General features: G+C 58.9%; 1 protein-coding gene across 9 annotated transcripts in view; it reads right to left on the reverse strand.

Moving 5' to 3' along the window:
• Positions 1–48: 48 nt before the first annotated feature.
• MROH1 (maestro heat like repeat family member 1) overlaps positions 49–27,187 on the reverse strand; it is a 54,979-nt gene continuing 27,840 nt past the window's right edge. For 7 of the 9 annotated variants that reach the window (XM_066265431.1, XM_066265428.1, XM_066265422.1 and 4 more), the window contains 30 exons: positions 26,205–26,309; positions 25,880–26,030; positions 25,726–25,766; positions 25,322–25,463; positions 24,940–24,992; positions 24,396–24,503; positions 23,550–23,669; positions 23,219–23,341; positions 22,373–22,519; positions 22,268–22,294; positions 21,174–21,296; positions 20,959–21,038; positions 20,764–20,875; positions 20,565–20,660; positions 19,914–20,018; positions 16,571–16,706; positions 16,346–16,458; positions 15,247–15,399; positions 10,890–11,044; positions 6,404–6,569; positions 5,570–5,766; positions 3,300–3,437; positions 2,764–2,878; positions 2,146–2,292; positions 1,750–1,938; positions 1,315–1,470; positions 1,100–1,234; positions 876–978; positions 743–808; positions 49–292 (listed from right to left, as the gene is read on the reverse strand). In XM_066265431.1, the coding sequence (XP_066121528.1) occupies positions 207–292; positions 743–808; positions 876–978; positions 1,100–1,234; positions 1,315–1,470; positions 1,750–1,938; positions 2,146–2,292; positions 2,764–2,878; positions 3,300–3,437; positions 5,570–5,766; positions 6,404–6,569; positions 10,890–11,044; positions 15,247–15,399; positions 16,346–16,458; positions 16,571–16,706; positions 19,914–20,018; positions 20,565–20,660; positions 20,764–20,875; positions 20,959–21,038; positions 21,174–21,296; positions 22,268–22,294; positions 22,373–22,519; positions 23,219–23,341; positions 23,550–23,669; positions 24,396–24,503; positions 24,940–24,992; positions 25,322–25,463; positions 25,726–25,766; positions 25,880–26,030; positions 26,205–26,309 (3,588 nt within the window). In that variant the 3' untranslated portion in view covers positions 49–206. The remainder of the gene's footprint in view (positions 293–742; positions 809–875; positions 979–1,099; positions 1,235–1,314; positions 1,471–1,749; positions 1,939–2,145; positions 2,293–2,763; positions 2,879–3,299; positions 3,438–5,569; positions 5,767–6,403; positions 6,570–10,889; positions 11,045–15,246; positions 15,400–16,345; positions 16,459–16,570; positions 16,707–19,913; positions 20,019–20,564; positions 20,661–20,763; positions 20,876–20,958; positions 21,039–21,173; positions 21,297–22,267; positions 22,295–22,372; positions 22,520–23,218; positions 23,342–23,549; positions 23,670–24,395; positions 24,504–24,939; positions 24,993–25,321; positions 25,464–25,725; positions 25,767–25,879; positions 26,031–26,204; positions 26,310–27,187) is intronic. The other 2 variants (XM_066265425.1, XM_066265427.1) reach the window with 2 other exon arrangements.

The raw sequence follows: 27,187 nt of genomic DNA on the forward strand, positions 1-27,187 counted from the left end.
GTTGACCTGTCCCACAAGGAAAGGCCACCGTGGCATGGCATCACCTGCTGAGGAGGGAATGGCTTTATTAGGAGCGAAGTGGGGGGAGGGGGCAGACCACCCTGCCCTGCTTGGTCTGGGACAGTGTGGCCACGGGGAGGGCCTCCTCGGGACCATCTCCGAGTTCTGGGCCAGAGCTGGCCGGTGCTGCTCGCTGTGCAGGGGCCTCAGGAGAACCTGACCAGGCGGCCCAGAGTCTCCGCAGCTTTCCCGCGCACTGTGGGGGCTGGGTCCTTGAGCAGGAGCTGCAGGGCTAGGGACGGGGAGCTGCTGTGGGCGGCCCTTGGGGCCCTTTGAGAACTGACATGGGGCAAGGGGTCCTCACTCAGCCAGGCCAGGGCTCCTCCCGCCCTGTTCCTGGTGCAGGGAGCCAGGGCCCAGTGGAGCGCTCCCCTCCCCACGCGTGGGGCCGCCCGCCCACCGCCCTCCTAAGACAGGCCTCGACTGGGAGGGCTCAGGAGCCAACGGAAAGATAGTTTTTCCTTTTTTAGTGTTTTTTAAGCTCTTTTGGAACAGTTAAGAAGTTTCCGTGAATTACTAGAGACGATGAGGTCACCAGTGACAGGGAAAAAATCCTTGAAATCCAGGAAAATCACTTAGTCCTCCCTGGTGCCCACAGGGTCAGCGGGAACCCTGTGCAGCCAGACAGGTGGGGGTGGCAAGGGCCGCGGGGCCCTTGACCTGGGTGGGGGGCACTGCTCACCAGTAATGAGCTGCTCCAGGTCCACCTGTGCCTGATGCTGGGGCTCGGAGTGCAGCACCAGGAACCCTGCCGGCAGGGGTCAGAGTCAGGGTCAGGCCCGGGCAGAGGGGCCCAGAGGACAGGAGACACTCACCCGTGAGCATGGGGGCGGCCGTGCGGACGTCCTCCCAGCTGCTCTTGAAGTAGAACAGGCTGGTGCTCACCAGGCGCCCCAGCAGGTCCGGGAAGTAGCGCATCTGCAAAGGCGGCCCCCGCTGGTGTGTGTGGCCCTGCAGGCCACGCCCGCCCACCACGCCCCCTCACCAGGTGTTTGCACACGGTGCCTGCAAGCTCCGCCCACCAGCCACGCCCCCTCACCAAGTGTTTGCACACAGTGTTGAGGAACTCCCCGAAGTGCAGGCTGCGACCGTCCTGCAGGTGCTTCTGGAACGCAGCCTCCAGCTCTTCGCACTCCAGGTTGGGGCCACACATGCGCAGAGCAAACCTACAGGCCTGCAGGGCAACCTTCAGTCCCTCCTGGCTCACCCTCCGCCCCCTCCATTCTGGCTTCCGCCCCTCAACCTCCTACTCACCCCGGCCACGGGGGCTTGAGGGTCCCGCAGGTGCAGGAGCAGAGGCACCAGCCCACCTATGACCTGCTCCAGGAAGACGTCCTCACAGTCCCCATGGCAGGCCTTGTTGAGGTGCCCAAAGAGGCGGATGGACACGGAGCGGAACTCCGTCTTCTCCTGGGGGACGTGGGGGTCACTACACAGGCAGCTTCCAGCCCTGCCCAACCACGGGTACCTGGCCCTGGGCCCCGCCCTGTGCATGTTCTCAGGGCATGGGGAGCATGGGTGGGAAAAGACCTGGGGGGGCAGGAGAGCACTTCTGGCCACCCTAGGGCCACGTCTGTGCTCAGGTGGAGCTACCCAGGGAGGGAGCAGGGGGAACGGGGTTGAGTCAGAGGAGGCAGGAGGGCCAGAGAACAGGTGCCCCCTCCCCCCACCCGCCCCCATCCAGCCTACACTGTCGAAGAAGGGCCTGATCCGGATCGCTGTGTGCAGCAGCACCGAGGGCAGGTCCCTGGGCTCCACCAGGCCCAGCAGCTTCGCCAGGCCCGCCATGGCCTCCAGGGCCACTAGGCTGTGTGGGTCGTCCCCGTCATCCAGCCCGCCGATCATGGCTGTCAGGAGCTGGGGACCGTGGGTCCGCACCTGAGGATGCCCTAAGCTCAGCTGTGTCCCCAGGTCCCCAAGCCCTGGGGCCTGTCACATCACAGAAGAACCCAGCTCCCCATCCTGTAAGGCCCACATCACCACACACATCCCTGCCCCTAAACCACATGTGCCTGGGTCTCCTGGACCACGGCTCCACTGTCCTCTCAGAGTCTCGGCCCCAGAGGGGCCAGCCAGCTGGCTGACCTTATCAGGGGAGCCAGAGGCAATGTTGGCCAGGCCGTGGAGCACCAGCCGCCTCACGCTGGCACACGGGTCCTTCTGCCGGGCAGCCAGGTTGTCCAACAGTGACTCCAGGAGCATCAGGTCATTCACCACGTTGCTGTTGAGCAGCTGGAAACAGAGATGCTATGACACCCTGCTGACCAAGGGGCTCACCCTGCACTGGCCAGCCTAGACCATGTCCCTCAGGGCTGCCTGCCAGCCCCTGCTCACCACTCCCCTCCGCACTGATGGGCAGCCTGATCTCAGGCCACTGCATAGGGTGGACCCTGCAAAAGCCAGCTGAGAGCCAAGCTGGGTTCACGGCCTCCACGGGCCCTCTCCTGACAGTAGCCCCACCCTGGCCCCATGGCACGGCCCTGGCAAATCCTCAGCCTTGTCAGTGTTTGGGTCCAGCATAGGCCACACACAGTCGAGCCTCCCTTCATTAGGCACAGACGGGGTGTCTCCATGCCTGGCACGGAGGGCCGCTGTACCAAGTGGGGGCTGGGTGATGATTTTAAGGGCAGGTCAGTACCGGGCTGTGGGGGGCTGCCGCCACCCTGCAGAGCCCCTGGAAGCAATCCAGAACAAGGTGCCTACCTCGGCCAGGAAGGCTGTGGAGGTGACCCTTTGGACCTCGTACACGCTGCTTTGTGTGCACAAGAGTGCCTTCATCACCAGGGGCAGCCGGGGACCCGCAAACTTCGCCATGGCACTGGGGAAGGAGCCCACTATGGGTCAGTGCCCCCATGGAACAAGAATGGGGGGTTGCCTCTACTTCTGCCTTGCACGTCAGAGCCCTCCTGCCCATAAGCCTGTCCCCCAGGAACCAGGTCCTGCTTATCCGCCCTGCCTAGCCCACCTCACTAGGTCTCCAGAGGGGCCTCCTCTCCGTACCACCAGTCCATGGACAGTTAACAACCTGAAGTGTGCAGCTGCCTTCACACCCCTCCAACTTCCAGAGGCCAGATGGAGGCCCCATGACAGCCCTCACTGTTTTACCTGCTCTCAGCCTGGGCCTGCACTCAAAGCTCTGCCCTCACCCACGTGCCACTGTGGGTCCTTCGTTTGTGCCTCCCTGCGAGTCCTAGTGCCCCTAGACACTGCCCAAACAGGAGCTGGCCCACAGTGCTCACCTGGCCAGCTGGGCAACCCCATCCTCGTGCCCTGCAGAGGTCCTCAGTGACTCCCAGCCACCCTCCAGCTCCACACGCTGCACCACGTCCTCGCTGCCGCCCCGGAGCAGTGCAGCCCGCAGAGCATCCACTGCAGAGCTGGGGAACATGCAGCCGCACTCAGATTTGCACCCCACATGCTCGCACACCTGGGCCCCAGAGCTATCCAGCCCCCCACGCCCTGTCAGCTACACCCTTGGGGAAACAGGCCCTGGGCTTCTCCTTCCGGTCTCAGGGACTAAAAAGACTGCTCCTGTCCCCGACTCAGGTACCTGGACCCCACAAAGACTGGTTCTGCACCTCAAGCCTTGTCACCCCCATGGACACAGCCATATCCACCTGGAAGACCCCACAGCCCTATAGGAAGGGACAGCAGGTAGGAACAGCCCCCCTTCCAGGTGTACAGCTGGACCGCTATGCACATGAGGGAGAGCCCTGCTCCAAGAACACAGGTAGCAAAAGCTGGAGTGGCTGGCACACGTGTCCAGACCTGTCCACCAGCACAGCCAGGGGGTGGCTTGTGTGGGCCCTGCCTGCTGTCCAGCTAGGATTCAGGGTCCACCCTTCTCTCTTGGATACAGCCCCACATCAGGCAGAAGCTTTTAGGAGGAGGCCTAGAGAGAGCAGTGCGGGCCCCGCACCTGGAAGAACCTCCCAGCAGAACCTGTGGCCCAGAGACAGCTTGGCAGGGTCCTCAGAACCACACAGAAAACCCTCCAGGGCCCACACTGACTTCCTCTCTCCTGCACCTGGTCACCTCAAACTGGCCTGTGGACGTATGTGTCCAAGAGGCATCATCCTGGGAGTTCCTGGCCTGAAAGCAAACACCCACCCAGGGGGCAGTGGCCTTGAGTCTCCTCCCTCAGCATGGACACTACACTCAGCCGATCCTGTCCCCATGGTCACCCTCACTGAACATACTCCCTCCCCAGACAGAAAGCACTGGAGGGTGGCTCTTGCTGTCCCCAGGGCCTGGAGTCCGTTGGGGCCCAGTCACCGTGGGGCTGTCCTCACTGGGCACACACAGTGACCATGGGCCCTGGGCAGAAACAGGACCAGGCGCAAGGGGCCAGCCCCACACTCTGCTCCAGGCTGACTGGTGCTCTGGGCGGCTCTCGGCTGCAACAGTCGTGGCGCCGGTCTGGCCGGGGAGAATGTGAACAATTTAAGTGAAGGTACCTCCCTTGCTTGTCTACCCGCTGCCCAGAATTTCTGTGGATGTGGCATTCGTAAGGGTCTGACATGCTGGCTGACTGCCTGTCAAAGCCAGGACCTGTGCCTGGCTCTGCCCTGTCCCCCAGTTCAGGAGTAGCAGCCCAGGGCTCCTGGTGGGGGCATGCAGCCTGCAGCCCCCACAGGTCTCAGCAGCGTCCTGGCACACCAGGCCCAGGGCTCGTTGGGCTAGTGTCCTATGGTCCATTCACATTTTCCACTTGGTCTGTGCAGAGCTGGGCAGGCCCTGGCACGCGGCCTCTGCTTGACTTTACGAGTTGGTCCTGTGGTGGAGCAGCCCTGCAGAGGGGGCAGGGTGAAGTGACGCTGTTCCCATGTGTCCCAGCCAAGGGGCACATCCAGTCCCAGACACCTGGGTTGGATAAGGAGGTGACCCAAGCTCAATGTCACTCAGGCTCTGGTGGCCCTGGGCTGTCAGCTTCCTGTGTTTACCCTGTGGCCCAAGTAACTATTTGGAGCACTAAGGTGCCACCATGCTGGGCCTGGTGATGGCCACAGGGACCAGTGACCCCTGCCCTCAGCAAGCAGCTAAGCCTCGTTTGTGCCCCATCTCTTGCCAGGGCCCCGGATCCCAATGAGACTTCAGAGGAGGTGCCTGCACAGGCTGGGGCTGACCTAGACAGACAGCAGACCGTTGTGGGAGGCAGTCAGCCACTGGAGAGTTTTTCATTCCAAACCTGCCCAGAGGAGGTGCCCTCTGCAGCTACTTGACCCACCCCCAGGGCCCCTGCCTGCCAGCCTGAGGCCAGCACTGGCCCAGAGCCCTGCAGCCACAGCCCTCCTGATCCCCATCCCCACTTGCCAGAGGAGGTGAGAAAGGACAGATTCCCAGCAGGACAGAGTGTCCTGGGATGTTACCAGGGACAGTGAGGCTCCCAGGACAAAGTGGCCCCCACGGCCTGGTGTACATGCACCAGAGGCATGCTCAGTGCCACACACTCACAGCACACGCTTTCTGCTCACACGATGGTGCAAGGGCAGAAGGTGGGACCAGGTACCTGCAGGGATCCAGGGCCTTGGAGGCTATAGCTGAGCTGGTGGTCCTCCGCTCCTTGGCCTGCAGGTTCCGGGGCAGCTGGACGCCCACGGTGCAGCTGACTCGCAGCAGCAGCCCCGCAAACAGCTGGGGGTAGAGCTCCAGCACAGCAGGCCCCGACGCCGGAGCAGACATGACCTCGTGCAGGGCACAGGTGGCCTGGGGACAGAGGTCAGCTCAGGCTCACTCCTCCCTCTGGGGCCAGTCTAATAAAGGGCAGCCCCATAAGGGCTGGGCCCTGCTTCCCAGCACCCAAACCAGCCCACAGCCCATCGGCATGCACCCTGCATGCACCCGAGCTTGCTGGGGGAAGGGAGGGGACCCCTGAGGGGCCAGGGCGCAGACAGTACAAGGGACACAGCCCTGCCCAGACGGGCCCTCAGGGGCCAGGGCGCAGACAGTACAAGGGACACAGCCCTGCCCAGACGGGCCCTCAGGGGCCAGGGCGCAGACAGTACAAGGGACACAGCCCTGCCCAGACGGGCCCTCAGGGGCCAGATGGCTGCAGGGAATGGCCCCCAACCATCTGCTCCCGACTCCTGAGCATGGAGAAGGGAATCTCACAGCTGCTTTACTGCTGAAAACGCTGCCAAGCTGGGTTTATTTTTTTTCCGCAGGATGAAACAGAGCACTCTCCCTTGGGGACCAACACCTGTGGAGCCTTTACGAGGCTTAGCTGTGCGCTCACTGGCTCTGGGGCCCCAGTCAGCTGCCAGGTGCCTGCAGGGCAGTACCAGGCTGTCTGTGGGGTCACTCAGCAGTGGGGAGAGAAGGGCAGCATGAGGCCAGTACGCACTGTGAGGGGCAGCAGGGTGGCCACACGGTCAGGGGTGCTACTCAGCAAGAAGGCCCGGCTCTCCTTGAAGGGGACGTCTCTGCTGATCTTCTCCAGGAGCAGCCCCAGAACCTGTGTGCAGAGGCTGGGCTCCGCGGCCAGGGCCCGCCACAAGGTGCAGATGTGGCTGGAGCAGGATGAGGGTGGTCACTACGAGGCCTCTGCTAGCCCCAGCTCTGTGCCCCCCACGTGCCCACCAGGAAATGGTGCCCTGACTTCAGATCTAAACTCACCCCTCCTCTGACCCCAGGGATCCATAAACAGAAGGCTTGAGGGGGGTGGAGGGGGGGGTCCTGGGAGCACCTACGGACACCAGAACAGGGAGCAGCATGTGGAGAGAGGCCAGGCACACAGACCAGCGGCCTGGGAGGTGAGCCAATGCCACCTGCAGACACGGGGATCTCAGACACATAGGAGGGGGTGTTGCTTCATGTTAACGTGTGTACAGAGAGAACTGGCAAACTTCAAATACCTGACAGAGCTGGGAATTCTAGCTTGACACAGTGGATAGAGCGTTGGACTGGGATGTGGAGGACCCAGGTTTGAAACCCCAAGGTCACCAGTTTGAGCGCAGACTCATCTGGTTTGAGCAAGGCTCACCAGCTTGATCCCTAGGTCACTAGCTTGAGCCCAAGGTCGCTGGATTGAGCAAGGGGTCACTTGCTCAGCTGTAGCCACCCGGTCAAGGCACATAGGAGAAAGCAATCAATGAACAACTAAGGAGCCACAATGAAGAATTGATGCTTCTCATCTCTCCCTTCCTGTCTGTCTGTCCCTCTCTCTGTCACACATACACACACACACACACACACACAAAAGAATTGGGAATTCTGAAAACAGACACAGCAAGGGCAAAAGACATGCCGTGGCTCTTCAGCAATGATGTATGGCACAATGGTGGATACAACAGAAGAGAGAAATAGTGAACTGGAAGACGGATGAAAGAAGTCAGCAGAATCCAGTGCAGGAAGAGGCTGCGGCAGCACCGACTGGTGTCCCAGAAGCAGAGGGTCTGAAGAGAAACAGGCTGGAGAGTGTCCAGGACTGACGCCAGACACTGACTCAGACTCAGTGTTTCCCAGCGGGATGAAAGGACTCCTGGGCCCGACTCGAAATGTGCACACCCCAGTGACAAGGGACATCTCTTGTGCATCCAAGGAGAGCATGTGTGTCCCTGAGACAGAGCGCCAGTCCAACACCAGCAGCCAGAGACAACACAGTCAGTTTTACATGCAGTGAGAGAAAACTTGCTAAACTAGAATTCCAAACATGGCAATCAACTGCCAAGAAGGGCAGCCAGACAAGTACATCTCAGAGAGCAAAGTGCAGGGTTTTCAGCAGCGGGTCCCCAACAAGGAAGTCCTGGAGAATGCACTTAAGTGGGAGGGCAGGGAGGGGCCGAGAGGCAGAGGGAGGGGAACAAATGGTGGCCCACCCGCCCACCAGGACAGTGAGAACACACCAGGGCGACATGGGCATCTGGCAGCTAGGCAGTTCATCCCTGTGCACCCTGGGCAGCTGCACATCACTGTGGGAACAAGTGGACATGCTGGGCCCAGTAATGTGTGCCTTATGGACACCAAGACCTGACCTTCACGTGACTTCATGTGATAAAACATGCTCTTGATTTTCCCCAACCACTGATTAGTGTAAAACACGTCCTCAGCTCACAGGCTGTGCAGAAACGGGTGGTGGGTCGACATGCACCTGCCAGAACTGACCCAGGGTCACTCCTATCACAGCCGCGTGGTGTCCACAGACCACGTGGCCAAAAAGTATAAGCAACTGCACACGCACCAGAGACAGCACATCCCATGGGGTTCCATTCCCAATGTCCCCACACCACTGCTGGGTCCAGAAACAGCATGTGGGTTCCTCTCCATAAGTGGGGCCCCCATGAAGACTGGAGCGGCCTGAGTGGAGAGGGGCGCAGTGGACAGAGCATCGGACTGGATGCGGAGGACCCAGGTTTGAGACCCCGAGGTCACCAGCTTGAGCACAGGTGTATCTGGTTTGAGCAAAGCTCACTAGCTTGAGCCAAAGGTCGCTGGCTCGAGCAAGGGGTTACTTGGTCTGCTGAAGGCCCACGGTCAAGGCACATATGAGAAAGCAATCAATGAACAACTAAGGAGCCACAACAAAGAATTGATGTTTCTCATCTCTTTCCCTTTCTGTCTGTCCCTATCTGTCCCTCTCTCTGACTCCCTGTCTTTGCCACACACACACACACACCTGGAGCAAAGGGATGAACAAAGAGCCACGTGCAAATAGGAACAGACTTGGCCGCAGAATGACCACCCAGGAGCTGCGAGGACACCAGGCAGTGCATGTGGGGGTCTAGAGAGGGAGGATGTCCCCTGAGCACATGTGGTCATTTTTAGGGCAACCATTAAAAAAACAGAAGCACAGCCTGACTTGTGGTGGCGCAGTGGATGAAGCATCGACCTGGACTCTCGGGTTGCCGTTTCCAAGCCCCGGGCTGGCCTGGTCAAGGCACACACAGGAAACAACTACAACAGGTTGATGATTCCCGCTCCTCAACACTTTCTCTCTAAAACGAATAAAATTTTTTTTCTTAATTTTAAATTTTAGAGAGGCAGAGAGAGACAGAAACATCTACCAGGGATCGAACCAGCAACCTCTGTGCTTCAGGAGGATGCTCCAACCAACTAAGCTATCTGGCCAGGGCTTAATTTTTTTAAGTAGTATTTTTTTTATTTTTTTTTACAGAGACAGAGAGAGTCAGAGAGGGATAGACAGGAACGGAGAGATGAGAAACATCAATCATTAGTTTTTCGTTGCGCATTGCAACACCTTAGTTGTTCATTGATTGCTTTCTCATACGTGCCTTGACCGCGGGCCATCAGCAGACCGAGTAACCCCTTGCTGGAGCCAGCAACCTTGGGCTCAAGCTGGTGAGCTTTTGCTCAAACCAGATGAGCCCTCACTCAAGCTGGCAACCTCTGGGGTCTCGAACCTGGGTCTTCCGCATTCCAGTCTGATGCTCTATCCACTACGCCACCGCCCAGTCAGGCTTAATTTTTTTATTGATTGATTTTTAGAGAGGCAGAGAGAGAGAGGAAGGGAGAGAGAAGGGAGGGGGAAGGGAAGCATTCATTTGTTGTTTCACTCAGCTGTGTATTCATTAGTTGCTTCCCATGTGTGCCCTGACCGGAGTTTGAACCCGCAACCTTGTGTTTCAGGACAACACTCTAACCAACTGAAGCTAACTGGCCAGGGCCAATAAATAAAAACTTAAAAAAAAAAATAGCCTGGGCACTGGCCAGTTGGCTCAGCAGTAGAGCATCGGCCTGGCGTGCGGGGGACCCGGGTTCGATTCCCGGCCAGGGAACACAGGAGAAGCGCCCATCTGCTTCTCCACCCCTCCGCTGCGCTTTCCTCTCTGTCTCTCTCTTCCCCTCCCACAGCCAAGGCTCCACTGAAGCAAAGATGGCCCGGGCGCTGGGGATGGCTCCTTGGCCTCTGCCCCAGACGCTAGAGTGGCTCTGGTCGCAACAAGCGACTCCCCGGAGGGGCAGAGCATCACCCCCTGGTGGGCGTGCCGGGTGGATCCCGGTCGGGCGCATGTGGGAGTCTGTCTATCTCTCCCCGTTTCCAGCTTCAGAAAAGAAAGAAAAAAAAAATAGCCTGACTGGTGGTGGCACAGTGGATACAGAGTCAACCTGGTATGCTGAGGTCAAAGGTTTGAAACCCTGAGGTTGCAGGCTTTAGCCCAAAGGTCACTGTATTGAGCAAAGGGTCAATGGCTCAGCTGGAGCCCCCTGGGGAAAGGCATGAATGAGAAGCAATCAATAAACAACTAAAGTGCTGCAACTATGAGTTGATGCTTCTCATCTCTCTCCCTTCTTGTCTCTCTTGCAAAAAAACCCCAACAAAACACGTCATCATCAGGCAGAGATCAGTGCACGCCTACAACAGAAGGACAGGATGCTGACAATGTCACAACAGCAGAGAAAGCACCAGGCTAATCAGAGGGTCTCCACGCACAATGAGAACATCAAAAAAAGACAGCACCAGCAGTCCCTGTGACCAGAGCAATAGCCACCTGCAGGGCGAGGTGATGGGAGCGATGGGGTGGGCAGGCAGGACACGGGACTACTGACGGGAGCTTGGGAGCTGGGAGTGCGACACAAGGGACAGGGACACTTTCCTGGCTCAAAGTGAGGGCCAGGCACCAGAGGTCCACTCATAGATGGTGACACCCTGCAGAGGACAAGCCAGGAGAAAGTGGGTGGCACTGCCTGTGACAGGGAACCCACTCAGGGTCCCCATTGAGACCTGGGGAAGCCTCTGGCCTGGTGACAGGGGTGTCTCCCACTCCCCCACGGCCTGGGGTCTCACCACTCCCACATGGAGGAGCTGAGTGCAGAAAACAGGCGGGGGCTGGGGCAGGAGGAACCCCAGCAGGCTGGCAGGCACCTGATACCTGTCAAAGGGCAGGGGGCTTCCCAGGAGGCTGGTCACCACGGCCGCACAGTGCTGGGACGCCAGGATGTGCACGCTGTGCTGTGCGGCCTGCAGGACATGCTCCTCTCGGGTCTCCTGCAGCTTGGAGCGCAGCACGCTCACAATCTCGGGCACCTGCGGACGACGGACAACACGGTCAGACCTGGAAGCAGGATGGCCCCAAGGAGAAGCCACGCCAGATGCTACCCATGTGGGGCCATGGTCCAGGAGCTGTAAAGCCCTTTGGGTCAGCTGGGGCAGAGCAGGGAGCCCAGTGCCCTCTGGGGTCTGGGTGGAGCACTCAGACCACAGGCACCAACAGCCCCCAGCACCTGGCTGAGGGCTACCCTCAGTGTAGGAGCTGCCCATGCAACCACCTGCTCTGACCAAGAAGGTGAGCAGTGAGCTGGGGATGAAGGACAAATCAGGGGAAATTGGTCAATCCCCAGACTGAAGCTGGAATGGCTGGGAGAGGGGTAGCAGGATCCAGGCGGGGAAGCCAGGGAGAGGCTGCAGGCGGCCCTCCCAGCCTGAAGCCTCCTCGGGGCAGGACGAGGGCTAGTTCCACGGCCCCGACCCACCTCCTGCTGGCTCTGTGTGGCTTTAAGGCCCTACGTGAGGGGAGGGGGGCATGAGCTCATCACTCTGGGTCCCCTATGCCCTAGGCAGGCGCTGGCCCCAACCACAGGGACCCCCTCTACATGCTGCACACCTGGAAATCAGGCTGAGGTTAAAACAGAAGAGACAGCTTTTCAGGGACATGGTCCCAAGGACAGGTCAGCTGGCAGACTATGCACTCTGTTAACCCCTGGGTCCCAGGCAAGGCTGGCCAGGGAACCTGCCTGACAGAGTAGCGAGAAGGGGCTGCTCATGGCTCTGATATGAAACTACCCTCCCCAGTAGTTCCCAGGGTGAGCCAGAGCCCCAATTTCAGGGGCAAACACTGCCACTGTCACCGCCTCTCAAAGGGTTGTGAACGGTGACTTGCTCGGACACCTCAAATACAGAATGGGGATCAGCCCACACTCCATGGCCAGTGCTCTCTAGGGTCTGTGTGGAGCACAGAGGCCAAGGACCCAGGCACGGTCAGTCACCTCTCCCAGACCGGACAGGTCTGTGGACCCCCTGCGGCCATACTGGGCATTGCCCACCGCTCCTGGCTCGGGCGGCTTAGCATTAGGAGGTGCTGAACTTGGAGCTGTGTTTCCCACTCAGATGGAACCAGGGTCTTGCTCCACAGCCCACCGTGTAGCAACATTCATGGACATACTGGGGGAGTCTTCTCCCTTCCAGAGATGTGACCCACACACACATTGCTCATTGCTCACCCACAGTGGGCACACGAGTCAGTGGTTGCCAGTACGTATGTACAGCTGGGCAGCCATAACCACCACCAATTTTAGAACATTCATCACCCCAAAAAGAAGCCTCACACCCATGAGCCATCCCTCCATTTCCCTCCAGCCCCTGGTGACCACGGATCTACTTTTGGTCTCTGCATTTGCCCATCTGAACACCACGCGTTCACCAACACCCGTGTCTGGTGTCCTCTGCTGTGCACAGTGTATTCAAGGCTCACCCACCCACCCATGCTGTAGTGTGTATGCTGTTCCTTCCTGTCGCGGAAAACGTGTCCTTGTGTGGATGGGTCCACTTTACCCACCCACTTACTGATCAGCAGACTCGGGTTGTCCCTGTTCTCTGGCTGGCACGGTCGCTGCTGTGAACACCGGAGCACGAGCTTCCGTGTGCACGTGTTTACCTCCCCTGGGTCCACGCCGGGGTGTGGGACGGCCGGTCACATGGAGACTTTAACTTTCTGAGGAGCTACCCCAGTTCCACAGAGGTGCCTCCATTCTCCTCCCACCTGCTGTTGTCAGTGGGCCTCTTCTCCCGAGGTTGCCTGGGCCCCTCAGGCACACCCCTCTGGCCGCAGAGCCCGCCTCCCCGCACAGCTGAGGTGAGGGGCCTGCTGTGTGGCCTCCCGTCTTGCCCTCTGTGCTCAGTTTTACAACGTGCTGTTTTAGTCGTGGGTCACATGCCAACTGCTAGGACCAAGCACATTTTCTGATTCAATGTCACAGAAAGTGCAAGTGTCCAGGTATCTCTAAGAGGTGCCCCTGCCAATGTGTTTCAGGGCAGGAAAGGAAATGGCGACCTGTCATGAACCTGTGGGGACACACCACTAGAGGCCACATCACACTGAGACTGAGGTGGTGAGGCGGCAGATGTGCTCAAGGATGATCCCGGGAGTCAGGAACACTGTATCCCTGTGTCTGTAAACCTGAGCTGGGAAGGGCACAGCTCGGCAGCCTGAACCAGAGAGCCCAGCGGCCAGCTCCGTGTGTAGGGCATCTGCCTTTACCAAGAACGTGGGTGGGAGGGGGCAAAAGCTATAAAATTGCTAAAAGAAAACAGAGAAAAGGGTTTATGACATTGGATTTGGCAATGATTTCTTGGACATTCCACCAAACCGTTGAAGGACACAACCAACAGAAGAAAAGGCTATAGAATGGGGGAGATATTGGTAAAGCATATACCTGATAGGAGGTCAATATCCAGAACATATGAAGAACTCACACAACCCAACAACAACAAAAAATCAAATAACCTGACTTAGAATTAGGAAAAGGATTTGAATAGATATTTCTCCAGAGAAGACATACAGATGGCCAAGAAGCACAGTCAAAGATGTTCAACGTCTGTGAGGGAGATGCAAATCAAAACCACATGAAATACCAGTTCGCACCCATCAGGACAGCTATAAAACAAAACGGGTAATAACCAGTGTTGGCAAGGATGCAAAGAGATTGGGGCCTTCGCGCACTGTTGGTGGGAATGTAAACTGCTGTAGCCACAATGGAAAACAGTATGATGGTTCCTCAAAAAATTCAGACCAGCCCTGGTGGGATAGCTCAGCTGGTTAGAGCATTGTCCTGAAGCACAGAGGTTGCTGATTCAATCCCTGGTCAGGGCACATACAGGAACAGTTCTATGTTCCTGTCTCCCCCCCCCCCCACCCGTCCTCTCTCTCTAAAATCAATAAATAAAAAATTTAAAATATTCAAAAAAGAATTACCATATGATCCTGCAATTCCACTTCTGGGTATCTACCCAAAAGAACAGAAAACAGGATCTTGAACAGATATTTACACACCAGGTTCATAGCCTCATTCACAGTAGTCAAGAGATAAAAGCAACCCAAGTGTCCACATAAAGGACAGATATGACAATGGGATGTGTGCACACACAGGGGCCACCGGTGACTGCCGCCTCCACCTACACAGAGCCACAGCGCACCCGCCTACCACTCACAGCTGACCTGGAAGCCCCAATGAATGCAAAATAAAATCGAAATCTCCACCCAGCAGACTCCAACTGTCACAGCTATGCTCTCACCCAACCTTCTGCCAAACTTCCCCTCCCAGGTCCTGACCACCACCCCACCCCACTGCCCTTGAACAGCTCAGGGAACTGCCTCCCCAGGTGATACACCAAGCACAGCCCTCCTGCTGCTGCTTCTGCATCAGCGAATTGCCTCTGCCTGCCTCCCTGAGGAGACATTTGCCATATTCAACAGAAAACTTGTATCCACAATATATAAAGTACCACAAATCAGTAAGAAAAGTATAGATAGCCCAGAAAAAAAACGGGCCAAAGCCCGGCATGCTCACCAGAGTAGCCAGTACACATGTAAAAATGCAAATGAAACTGATGTGTGAAGCCATCGTACATCCATTAGAAAGGGATCCACTCTTTGCATTCTGGTAGCCACCTGAACCCGCCCCTGCAGGGACCCCAGCACAGGCATGTGCATTCCACTGTTGCTTCCCAAGCATTTCACGTGGAGTGGTGCCAGTGAACGTTTGGGGACAACCGTGAGGTTAGCCACCTGAGCGCACGCCCGTAAAGGACACAGCCAGCAGCAGGGTGTAAGGGTGGACAGCACCTCTGCCGCCTCTCTGGGGCCAGCCCACCACCGGCCCTCTATGCAGGCACCGTGCGACCCTCAGGGCTCGCGCCCTCACCAGCCTTAGCATGGGTGGCCAGCTCCACGCAGCTCAGTGCACTTTCTGACCCTTTCTTTCCTTTCCCACCTTACTTTCTGAGCAGAGTGACTTCTGCCTTACCCAGCCCCCTGCCGGTCTGCACCACAGCCCTTCCCTCCCCAGACAAGCCCCGCCCACACCACTCTTCCCCGGTGCCCACGCCTAGCCCCGCCCCGCTAGCCCCGCCTACCTCAGCCTAGCCCCGCCCCGCTAGCCCCGCCTACCTCAGCCTAGCCCCGCCCCACACACCTCGGGCCTAGCCCCGCCCCCGCCAAGCCCACCTCTCACCTTCTCCAGCAGCATGCTGCCGCGCTCCTTCAGCAGGCAGTTGATCATCACTGTAGCCGCTCGGGAGCAGTTCTTGTCGGGGTCTCCCAGGCTCTCAAACAAGGTGAGCAAGAGGCTGATGAGCTGATCTGGAGGGAGGCGCTTTGCAATAACCTAGGAGGGCGGTCGGGTCAGAACAATACCAGGGCTGCCAGACACAGCACCTCTGGGAGGGGCCAACGCCGGCCTTCCCACCCTCCTCCTGGCCCTGAGCTGGCAGGAGCTACTGCCCGGTGCTGGGGCCGGTGGCCCACACACAGCAGTCCCAAGGCCCTACCGGAGCCTGGCCAGGCTCACGATGCAGCTCCAAGGGCCCCTGACCTGTGGGGTGGGCTGGGAGTGGTCCTGCAGGGGCAGCCACCCTGGAACTCTCTAGAATACAGAGTCCAAGGTAGATGGCAACAGGAACTACCCTGGACAGCCCAACCGAGGCCCACAGGATGCTCAGCTCCCCCACTAGCCCAGCAACGGACCCCTGTCCTTCTCCCCCGAGCACAGCAGAGCAGCCAGAAGCTAAAGCAGACAGAGCAGCAGGGAGGCCAAGGGGAACGTGGGACTGGGGACAAAGACGTAGAAGCATAAAAGCGGCCGAATAGCAACACGTCTGACCCCAACCATGAAGTTCCTGCTCTGCCTGGACTCACCCAAGTCTGGGTCTTCGCCCTCCCCCACCCGATTCCCCACAGAAAGGGCCCTACTGACCCCTAACCCTTCCTTCTTCAGGAGAGAGAGCCTCCAAACCACTGACAGCCGTTTCTAACACCAAATGGGTAACAGCCCTGCCCTGGCTTGAAGGCTCATAGGGCAGGCCAGGGGCAGCTTTCTCAAATCCCTGGAGTCAGGAGGGTGACGGAGGGAGTGCTGGTCAGAAGTGGTGCCACACAGCTAATTCTCTGAACAAAACCTGACATGCTCCTGTCTTTGTGCCCCACGCCCATAAGCCCCGTGTTGAACCATGTCGCAGTACCCTGCAGGGCCCACTTGATGTAAGGTGTTCCTGCAAGAGTCCCCCTTGGCCAGACAGTGGCCTCCTCCCCTCTGTGGATTGTCCGGTGGGTACCTGAGCTATACTGTGGCAGGTGTGGAAAAGGATGGCAGGGTCGGGATGCACCAGGCCATCTTTGAGGGTGAGAAGCCGCTCCGCTACGTCATCCCTGTAGTCACGGGAGAAGCCTGCAGAGGCAGGAGAGAGCAAGGGACTGGGCAGGAGCCCCCTGGCCACCTGAGGCCCAGACTCTGCCCCTCCTCTCTCCAGCACCGCCGCCCCCACCCAGCCGAGGCTCACCCTCATAGCCCAGCTGGAGGTAGAGCAGGTAGTAGACACAGTTCACGGCCTCCTGACGGGTGGCAGGCCACAGGTCCGCACACCGTGGGGAGAAGAGGCCAACGAGGAGACCCAGGTTGTGGAAGGGCACCAGAGCCTAGAGGGAGAGGGATGGGAGGTGCTATGGGGACACTGGGGAGGATGGCCAGAGGAGGGAGCTGGGACCCTGGGGATGCAAGGGGTGGGCAGGTGGTGCCTGTACCACTCGGACCAGATACAGACCCTGTGGCCCGCATGGCCCCTGCCAAGGCCAGCCTCCTGCAGGGTGACCCCTGCCACCTCCAGTGTGCGCTCCACTCAGCTTAGCTCTGACCATACCCAGTCCACAGGGGTCCCTAAGGGGGAAGAGGGCCAGGCTGGCAGGCACGTGCAAGCGTAGGGCCGATCAGGAGAAGAAGAGAGGGCAAGGCTCTGTTGAACCCTCCAACCCCCACAGGAGGCCCCTCCCCTAGAAGGCAAAAACCATCGGGTGAGGGAAACTGCACGAGACCCCCCGTTTCGTCCTAACTGGGTCCTAGTCCCATTTTTCAGAGCCTTCTCTCCTCAAATACTGAGTCTTGCGTGCTCCTACCCTGGGCCTTTCAACACCATCCCCGGAGCCGTCGTGACCCCACTGCCCCCACCCTGGTCCTGGAGTCCCCAGGATGAGGACTAACAGGAGGAGGGGAGGCTGGAGTACTGGGAAAAAGACCTCCAGGACCAGCTGCTGTCCATCTTAGCAAGGTCGATGTCTGTCACAGCACACACAAAGACGAACTCGGGTTAGACCGGCTGTTATGCGGAGACTAGCCATGAAAGAACCTGAGTGGGGAAAGCCCGTCTGTGTGTGCACAGAAGGCAAGAGCCGTCCTGAGACACTGCTAATTGGCCACATAAAGAACGGGAGTTTAGGCCCTGGCCGGTTGGCTCAGCGGTAGAGCGTCGGCCTAGCGTGCGGAGGACCCGGGTTTGATTCCCGGCCAGGGCACACAGGAGAAGCACCCATTTGCTTCTCCACCCCTACGCCGCACCTTCCTCTCTGTCTCTCTCTTCCCCTCCCGCAGCCAAGGCTCCATTGGAGCAAAGATGGCCCGGGCGCTGGGGATGGCTCTGTGGCCTCTGCCTCAGGCGCTAGAGTGGCTCTGGTCGCAACATGGCGAAGCCCAGGATGGGCAGAGCATCGCCCCCTGGTGGGCAGAGCGTCGCCCCATGGTGGGCGTGCCGGGTGGATCCCGGTCGGGCGCATGCGGGAGTCTGTCTGACTGTCTCTCCCTGTTTCCAGCTTCAGAAAAATAGAAAAAAAAAAAAAAAAAAAAAAAAAATAAAGAACGGGAGTTTAAAGCCTGACCTGTGGTGGCGCAGTGGATAAAGCGTCGACCTGGAAATGCTGAGGTCGCCGGTTCGAAACCCTGGGCTTGCCTGGTCAAGGCACATATGGGAGTTGATGCTTCCAGCTCCTCCCCCCTTCTCTCTCTCTGTCTCTCCTCTCTCTCTCTCTCTTTCTGTCTCTCCCTCTCCTCTCTAAAATGAATAAAAAAATAATAAAAACTTTAAAAAAAAAAAAAAAAAGAACGGGAATTTGGCCCCTGGCCAGGTGGCTCAGTGGATAAAGCATCAACCCAGTGTGCCAGGAGCCGTGGGTTTGGCCCCTGTCAGGACACAGGAGAAGCAACCAAGGAGCACACAACTAAATAGAACTAAGTGGAACAAGGAGTTGATGCTTCTCTCTCTCTCTCTCTCTCTCTCAAATAAATGGAAAAGCATTTTAATTTTTTTTTTTTTGTATTTTTCTGAAGTTGGAAATGGGGAGGGAGGCAGTCAGACAGACTCCGCATGCGCCTGACCGGGATCCACCCGGCATGCCCACCAGGGGGCGATGCTCTGCCCATCTGGGGCCTTGCTCTGTTGCGACCAGAGCCATTCTAGTGCCTGAGACAAAGGCCATGGAGCCATCCCCAGCACCCGGGGCCAACTTTGCTCCAATGGAGTCTTGGCTGCGGGAGGAGAAGAGAGAGACAGAGAGGGGGAGGGGTGGAGAAGCAGATGGGCGCTTCCCGTGTGCCCTGGCCGGGAATCGAACCCGGTACTCCTGCACACCAGGCCGACGCTCTACCACTGAGCCAACCAGCCAGGGCGGAAAAGCATTTTAAAAGAACTTTTAAAAAGAATGGAAGTTTAGGTACATTTTAAAAAAATAATAAAATACCAAGAAAAAAAAAAGCCTACAGTCATCCTGAAAGATGAAAAAAGATGTATCTGACAACATCCAGTCTGTGCCCTGATAAAAGTCCTTATTGAAACAAACAGGGTGCTGAGGAACATGAGAAAAAGTGAACATGGCCCAGCAAGTCCAGTGGTCCAGTGTGCCCAGCAGGGAAACTGCCAGGGGTAGGGGCCGCCGTCCAGTTTGTGTTCCCGATGTGCTCCATGGAGAAGGGAACGAGGTGTGCAAGTCCTGGGACAAGCGGATCCCCAGTTTGTGAACCAGGTGATTGTGTATCTGAAAAGCACAAGGAAACTAACAACTTGTTAGAAGTAACAAAGGAGTCTTATAAACTAGCTATGACTAAGTATCTAAAAATCCAGTTTCCCCATACCAGCAATAAGCAGTCATTAGGACAACTGAAGAGAAAGTGACAATGACAAACACAACAACTCCTCTAAAGGGCCAGACACACCTTGCTGGCTCAACTACCGAGTTCACGGATGCTGTCACAACTGCGACAGGAATGTCAGGGCTGTGTCACATTCACCCAATACCATCTGGATCAACGGCCTTGCAAGGACAAGTGGAAATTCTGGAAGAGCACAGGCGTGAGCTCCAAAGTCTCACCAAACCAGAAGACACGCACACTGTGGAGCTCCTGGGCCGGCCCTGCTCACCAGCGCGGCCCCACCAGCCCTCCGTGTCTGCCCTTTCCACGTGTCACATGGCCAGGCTCCATCTTTGCCTCAAGTGTTGCTTCCACCTCCATCGCCCTCATTTTCTACTATAGCCGGCTCCCCAGCACCCTTTCCCTTACTCGGGAACAGATCACACATCAGTCCTGGCTCCTGAGGGCAAAGACGCCCGTCGGACTGAACTCCGAGTGCCCAGCCCTGAGGATACTCCTGGTCCGACTAGCCTTCTGTCCATGTCTCCAGAAAGAGCACAGACACTCTCTAGAGTGTGGGGTGAGCCCAGGGTGGTGGCTGGGTGACAGCCAGAAAGCCTGCTGGGCACTCTGTGCCGTGAGGGCAGCAGACAGCAGTCCCCAAGCATGGCACTCAGGCATGGGCTGGCCGGCAATGAGGTGCAGCTGTGCGGCCACCGTCTGTTACTCACGCTTACGTGCAGGTGCTCCAGGAAGAACTGCAGCAGGCAGGCGCTCAGGCCCAGTGCCCGCGCCCGCTCGTAGCCCCGCAGGGACTTGATCCACGGGCTCAGGTGCTGGGGAAGAGGGGGGCTTCACACAGGCGCCGGCCTGGGGGACAGCCCAGGAGGCAGGAGCCTGTACATTGTGACCAGATCAGCGTCCCTGCAAGGCCACCCTTTCCAGCTTTGGGGCCAGTGGGCCAGGTCAGAGTAGGTCACTGCTACAACTCACCCCTCCCCGTCTGTCTTGCTGGTCTAGTTCACACGAATGGCCACCCAAGGTGGACGCAGAGCAAACGGGGCCTACAGAGGCATGGGGTGTTCCCAGGGAGGGACACAGCACGGCTACCACCCACCCATCCCACTGTCTCAATAGCTCCAGATGATCAGAGGCTCACATCTGGGGCACTTGCAGGGTCTCTATATCCCAGCACCCCGAGGAGAAGGACACACGGGACCAGGCTGCAGGCCCCACCTGCACACCTGCCCACAGACCCAACACTGCAGACAGCACCAAACGGCCCCTGTGCTGCCCCTGGGCCAGGAGGGCCCTGAAAAACAAATGAGGGTTGGCTGCCAGAAACCCCCCCTCACCCCGGGCGGTGAACTCCCACTGCACACCTCCACCATGATCTGCAGGCCCTGGGGGGTCATGTTCCGTTGAAGGAGGCTCCTCAGCAGACCCTCAAGGGCATGCATGGTGTCCAGGTACAGAGACTGGAAGAAAAGGAAGCGCCTGCCTTACTGAGGGCCCACTGCCCACAGCAGCCCCTCCTCCGCCCCCATGGACACCGTGGGGGTGACGGGGCAGCAGAGATACCTCCTGGCAGCCATCCTCCCCTGCGGGCTCGGGTAGCACGGCCAGGACGCTGTGCAGACAGCCGTGGACCATGTCTGTCCGCACCTGCTCTTCCAGCGCGGGCTCCAGGGAGCTGAGCTACGAGTTAAGGGCCAGGTCTGTCCAGCCACCCCCGTGCCCTCACCCCAGGAGCCAGCGCTTGGGAGGAAAGGATACACCAGGTGGGTGCAGGCAAGCATGGCCTTCTTCCGAATGGGTGTTCTCAGGGAGTTTGGGGGCTCTCCCTTGATGAAGTCCTGGGGGGCAGCGCAGAACTCAGCCTGGGGCTGAGAATCCCACTGCCCGAGGCCTGGCCTCCCCAGCCCACTGCCCTTCATCTGCATGAGCACCCTCCAACGCCTCAGCACCCACCAGACCCTGCACAGCCTCACCATCATCTGGGCCACCAGCTCCGCCTTCCACGAGAAGTGGAAGGAGCCGGCCTGCACGCTGCTGCAGATGGCCTGGCACACCATGTACACGCTCTGGACGAGACACAGCTGCAGGGCCGGGTCCTGCAGGGACAGCAGGCTGCAGGAGGCCACCAACACCTGCTCCCCAGCATGGCTCTGCCCTGAGGTGGCAGCCACTGCCTCTTGATGGTACTGAGCCCAGAACGGGTGGCTGCCCATAGCAAGAGGACAGACCACATACTGTTCTTAAGGGCTCATCAAAGCCACAAGAACCAAGAAGGTGCCTATGAAGAATTCTGTGGCACTCAGCTCTTTGCCAGGCCCAGGCCCTGAGGTTCCTGGGTCATAGCCTTGGGCAGACAACTGCAGCAGATGGTGAGCTCTGCACCCTACAATATGGCTACAAGGGTCCCCCAAGATGGGAGAAGGAAACATACCCAAGAAGAGCCCCAGCAGAGTAGGCCCCTGCCTGTCCCCCCAATGTGGCCTCTGAGGGATCGGGGAAGGGGGTGAGGGCAGCTGTCCAGAGGCACAGATAGTGAGCCCCCACTCTAATGGGCTCAGGTAACAGAGACAACTCTCAGGACAGCCTCATCCCAGGTAACCCCAAAACAAGGTAGGGTCTGTCTTCAAGTGGAGGGCCCGATGGTCTCAGAGAGGGGCTCCCAGATTAGTGCTAGAGGTTCCAGAAGGGATGTGTTAGTGAGGCCAGAGGCTACCGTCACTGGCTTCAGAACTTAGCCCTTTCCTAGGGGCTTGCTGAGAGGTCAGCCCTGGGACCATCAAGGAGCGGAGCCAGGATTCCCTGCCCCCTCCTGAAAACCCACCACTGCTGCTCAGGTGGCAGAAGGCTCCCCCCTCTCCACCCACCAGCCAGAGCGCCCAGGCCCAAACAGGAATGGGCTGCTCCAAGGCACATGAAGACAGGCCCTAGGTGGGCTGCAGAATGCTGTCGCCAGGACTGGGACAAGGAAGCCCCAGTGGGCAACCCCCCTGGCTCCTGTCCCTGAAGCTCAGCCTGGACCAGCAGAGAGAGAGAGAGAGACACCACGCTTATCTCCTATGCACTGTACCTTGGTTTCTACCTTTATTCCCAGAACCTGAACAACAGAAAGTGAGAGGCATTAAACGTGAGATCATGGCATCGGCGCCCTCCCCAACACTGGCCACATGCCCACCTTGGTGCTGAAGCACTGGAACATGTTTCGCAGGATGTCAGACTCAGCCCTGGCCAGCACCAGCTCGCGGGGGGCCCGTGCGGCCACGTGCCCATAGCACAGGATCAGTGCGCCCTTCACTTTCTCTACCTCGTTCTCGCTTCGATCCTGAGGTGGGAGGACAGGACTCAATCACACAATCGACAGCCCCCTCAAAGGAGACCTGGCACACAGCCCCCGGGTCCTTCGGGAAGGCAGAGCTGCCAGCAACGTCAGAGGCTTAAACAGGTAACACCCAACCCCAGGGAGAGCCTGCCATCAGGTACAGTGGAACAAGCAGGACTTAGGCCCTTTGGGGACCAAGGTGAGAGGATCAAGCAGGAAGAGGAGCTGGGGAGCTAAGTCAGGGTCCCCCGCGTTCTTGGGGCCTGCTCACACCTGCACACACAGAAATGCGGGCTGGCCCTGCACACCTGGTCCAGCCCTGAGATTCTATAACTGGGGCAGGCACACTGAGGTACAGGGACTCAGGGGGAGGCACGCAGTCCTCCCACTCACGAAATGGGTTTTGGCAAGAACGCCACCTCCACCAGCCACCAAGGGGCAGAGGACCAGCAGACCATCGGTGGGACAGTGGAGGAGGCTGCTCCCATGGTGGGCTCAGAGCCCCTCTAGGAGCCCAGCTGCATGCCGTCACCCGCTGGGAGAGACCCCATACCTGGCTGTCCCACCGTGAGGAAACAGACTGGATGCAGCTCCCGGGCCCCCCCGCCAGCCTGCTGGGTACCAAGCCCAGGAAACCCTCCCCCCAGGACCTCAGAACCCAGGCCAATCCCACCCGACCTCCTCCCAACATGACTGCTTTACCTTAAAAATGTTGAAAATGCCGATGGATTTTCTGAACACATCTGACCTCACAAATTCCTCCAGCTGGGCCAGGGTGTCATCCAGGTGGGAGATGGCACAGATCCCAAAGCAGCAGGCCAGGCCCTGGGGAGGTGCATGGGGCAGTCACACCGGGGCGGGGACAGGAGGAACAAGCACCATGTGTGCACACTGCACACACGTGAACACACCCCATGGCTACATCTACACAGCACACACATATGCACACGTGTTCACACTGGCTCAATGTCGAGAGGACATTGCGTGCAGTCCAGCCGTGGGCCCAGGGCTTCCCTAGGGGCAGGTGTCACACCTCATGCTCTGCCTCCTCCTGGTATCTGGCTGTTTCCAGCAGCTCCTGCAGAAGTTTCCTCACTACATCCTTACTGGAAGCAGCACCCAGGGTGGTCCCCACGCATTTATACAGGAAGCTCTGCAGCAAAGCCAGGGAGCACATTGTGATACCCCACGGAGGGATGCTCAGCACTGCCAGCCCCACGTGGGAGGGACTGTCGGGGGCTACTGCATGACTGGGGAGTCTCCCAACCACCAGCCACTATGAGGGGGTACACAGCCTTCTCTACCTAGCACTGCCAGGGCCACAAGGGCCCCCAGAGATGGGCTCAGGCAGCAAGTGGCACAGTCAAAACACAGGAACCTGGACCTAAGGACCATGCCCAGAAAGCTGCAGCAGGTTACCCGCTATCTTCTCCTGGGGCCCCCCCATCTCCCGGGGCATCCCCCCCACCTTCTCCCGGGGCGTCCCCCTACCTTCTCCCGGGGCGTCCCCCTACCTTCTCCCGGGGCGTGCCCCCCTTCTCCCGGGGGCCCCCCACCTTCTCCCGGGGCGTCCCCCCACCTTCTCCCGGGGCGTCCCCCACCTTCTCCCGGGGCGTCCCCACCTTCTCCCGGGGGGCCCCCACCTTCTCCCGGGGGCCCCCACCTTCTCCCGGGGTGTCCCCCCTTCTCCCGGGGCGTCCCCCCCACCTTCTCCCGGGGCGTCCTCCCCTCTCCCGGGGCGTCCCCCCCTTCTCCCAGGGGGCCCCCCTTCTCCCGGGGCGTCCCCCCACCTTCTCCCGGGGCGTCCCCCCCTTCTCCCAGGGCGTCCCCCCACCTTCTCCCGGGGCGTCCCCCCCTTTCTCCCGGGGCGTCCCCCCACCTTCTCCTGGGGTGTCCCGTTGTAGCAGGGTAGCTGCTTGCACATCTCCAGGCTCAGCTGGCAGGTCCACATGTTGTCAGACACAACCGCCAGGCTGTCCCGAAGGAACTACGGGCAGGAGCAGCAGTGAGGGCTGGGGACTTGCTCGGCCTCCACAGGACTGGTTGGGGAGGGGCCAAGGGCCATGGGGTCACACAGTGACCTTAGGGTGGTTCTCTGCCATGGCTCTGAATGGTGGGGGTGACCTTTGAGTTCAGGCAGACATGCAGGGGCACAGGTCAGGGGCACAGACAGCTCTGGGCCAGGCAGTGGACAAGGCAGAAGGCTGTTGTGGCCAGAGCAGTTCAAAGCCCTGTCATTTGGCCGTCACAACAGGATAGGCGATCTGTGAGGGCAGCAGGCAGCCCTTACCCGAGAGACACCTGCCGTTCCTCCCCCAGCCACACTACGAGGTCAAGGCAGTTGTCACTGCCCTGGGAATGCACAGCCCCCCGAGCTCTCCCCACCCGGGCCGTGCCAGTCTCAGTCTCCTCTCCTCTCTCACCACGAGCAGCTTCTCCTCCCACTCCTTCTGTGGCAGAGTTTCTGCAGTATGTTCTGAAATGACAGTCATCACTCAGCCTGGAGGGAAGGCCCATCACCAAACATGAGAGTCCCGCCTAGGCCCCACTCAGCACCCCTCACCTGGCCTGGGCCCCACCCCATCTTCCAGAACAAAAAGGAAACCCAGAGTGGGTCCACACCCCAGGTGCTCCCAAGTGACACCAGCAGGGGCAGCCTTTGGCCTGCTGTCCAGACCCCTGCAGAACCACAGTGGAGGCTAATTCTTTCCACTTACAAAACCCCGGTCCCCACAGGCCAGCGCTGCCCTGACTGACAGAATGGGGCCAGAGGTGGAGGGACCCGCCCACCTCCCCAGGCCTCACCATCCAAGTATTCCAGCAGCAGTGGGATGGTTGTGGCCCACCGCTGACCCAGCAAAGGGTGGATGTCCCGATGCAGGACGCTCAAAAGGCACAGCGAGGCTGCCCCGCGGCCATCCCCCAGATAGGGGCTGGATGACACCGTCTGCAGAGGCGGGAGGTGGGAGCTCGCAGCCATGTGGGAGGGACCACAAGGCCACCCACGAGGTGGCCAGCAACCAGCCCCCCCAGCAAACAAGCCTCCCCAAGACACAGCTCCCCCATGCCCAGGTGGGAGCACTGAACTGGCCCCCACTGTGAAGCAGCGGTTTTCCCTCAGCCGCCACGGTGCCAGGATGGGGACCCAGGGACAAAGGGGAGAGCCCACTCCTCTGCTGACGCCCCTGGGAAGGCGCAGCACAGCTTACCAGAAGCCTCGTGGCTATGGCATAGGGAGATGGAAGGGTCACTGCAAAAAGAAGAGGCAGCTCAGGGGCGGGTAGGGGGTGGGACTAGATAAGGGGCAGGGCCCGGGGTTGGGCGGGGTCAGGATCTGGAAACACTAGAGCTCCACACACGCACCTTCGCTGTCACTGTCATACTGGATGAGGAGGGCGTCGGCCCCCTTCTCCTGCTTCTTCTGGGCCAAGTGCACAAGGCTCTTGCAGAGCGGGGTCAGTGCTCCCGTGAAGCGCACAGGGGTGAGGAACTCCAGCAGGCAGGGCCAGAGGACCTGGGGGCAGTGCCAGGGTCTGCCTCAGGACTGCAGCGGCAGGGGCGAAAGCCCCTTTCTCGCGCAGGCTAGGTATTGCTCAGAAAGAACTTTAAGCAGTTCAGGAGGCTCTGGGCCAAAGGGTCAGGATGTGTGTGGTCAGTCACAGGGCGCAAGCAGGGCTTGCACACTCACTTCGGTCATTCTGTCCACAGTGGTGCTGAACAGGTAGAGGGTGCTGACACTGATTTCACGCACACTGTCTGCCGGAGGCTCCTCCCAGGGGCCGGGCTTCTGAGGCTAGGGAGTGAGAGGGAGGCAGGAGCATGTGGGGCGCCACCCAGCGTAGCTCTTTTCCCCAAGGTTACCAAGTCGTGGACTCTGGGTAGGGAGAACACACCCCGTATGGAGGTTAGACAGACCCTGACCAGCCACCACCAAGGGGAAGCCTCTGTTACCTAGCTCGGGCAGGAAATGCAGTCTACACTAAAATCGCCCAAGAAAGCAGGCTCACCTGGCTTAGTTCTGGCCGCCAAAATAAAGGAAACCTTAAGCACTTCCTGTAAGCCACTGACTACATAAGAAGTAACTTCATCCCTGACTCTAGCAATGCTGACATCTGTAGAAACTGGAGGGCCTTCCTGGAAAGGCAACCACCTGAGAAGACTCCCACTTTTAACCAAGAACAGACTACAACCTCCAGACAGCATGCTGGGCGCCTAGGAAGCCTGCGAGCAAGAGAATGCCCGAGTCGTCCAGGTGTTGCCCGGCCTCCCACCCGTGCTCTGAAACACCAGCGTCACACTGAGCAGCTACATTAACTGTGGAAACTGTTAACACCTCTCACTTAGAAATCAAAGGCCAAGTAGAAAAACTAGGGATAGTTAGGCCTTGAATAATTGTTAAAGCTCACTCTAAAATATATAAAATATACTTTGTACCAAATACACACAAACAACTTTGAAAACCTGACCACCCATTAGGCCAGGGGTCGGGAACCTTTTTGGCTGAGAGAGCCATGAACGCCACATATTTTAAAATGTAATTCCGTGGCCCTGGCCGGTTGGCTCAGCGGTAGAGTGTCAGCCTGGCGTGCAGGGGACCCGGGTTCAATTCTCGGCAAGGGCACATAGGAGAAGCGCCCATTTGCTTCTCCATCACCCCCCTCCTTCCTCTCT

This window comes from Saccopteryx bilineata, chromosome 3 (genome assembly GCF_036850765.1).
Source record: "Saccopteryx bilineata isolate mSacBil1 chromosome 3, mSacBil1_pri_phased_curated, whole genome shotgun sequence".
NCBI lineage: Eukaryota > Metazoa > Chordata > Mammalia > Chiroptera > Emballonuridae > Saccopteryx > Saccopteryx bilineata.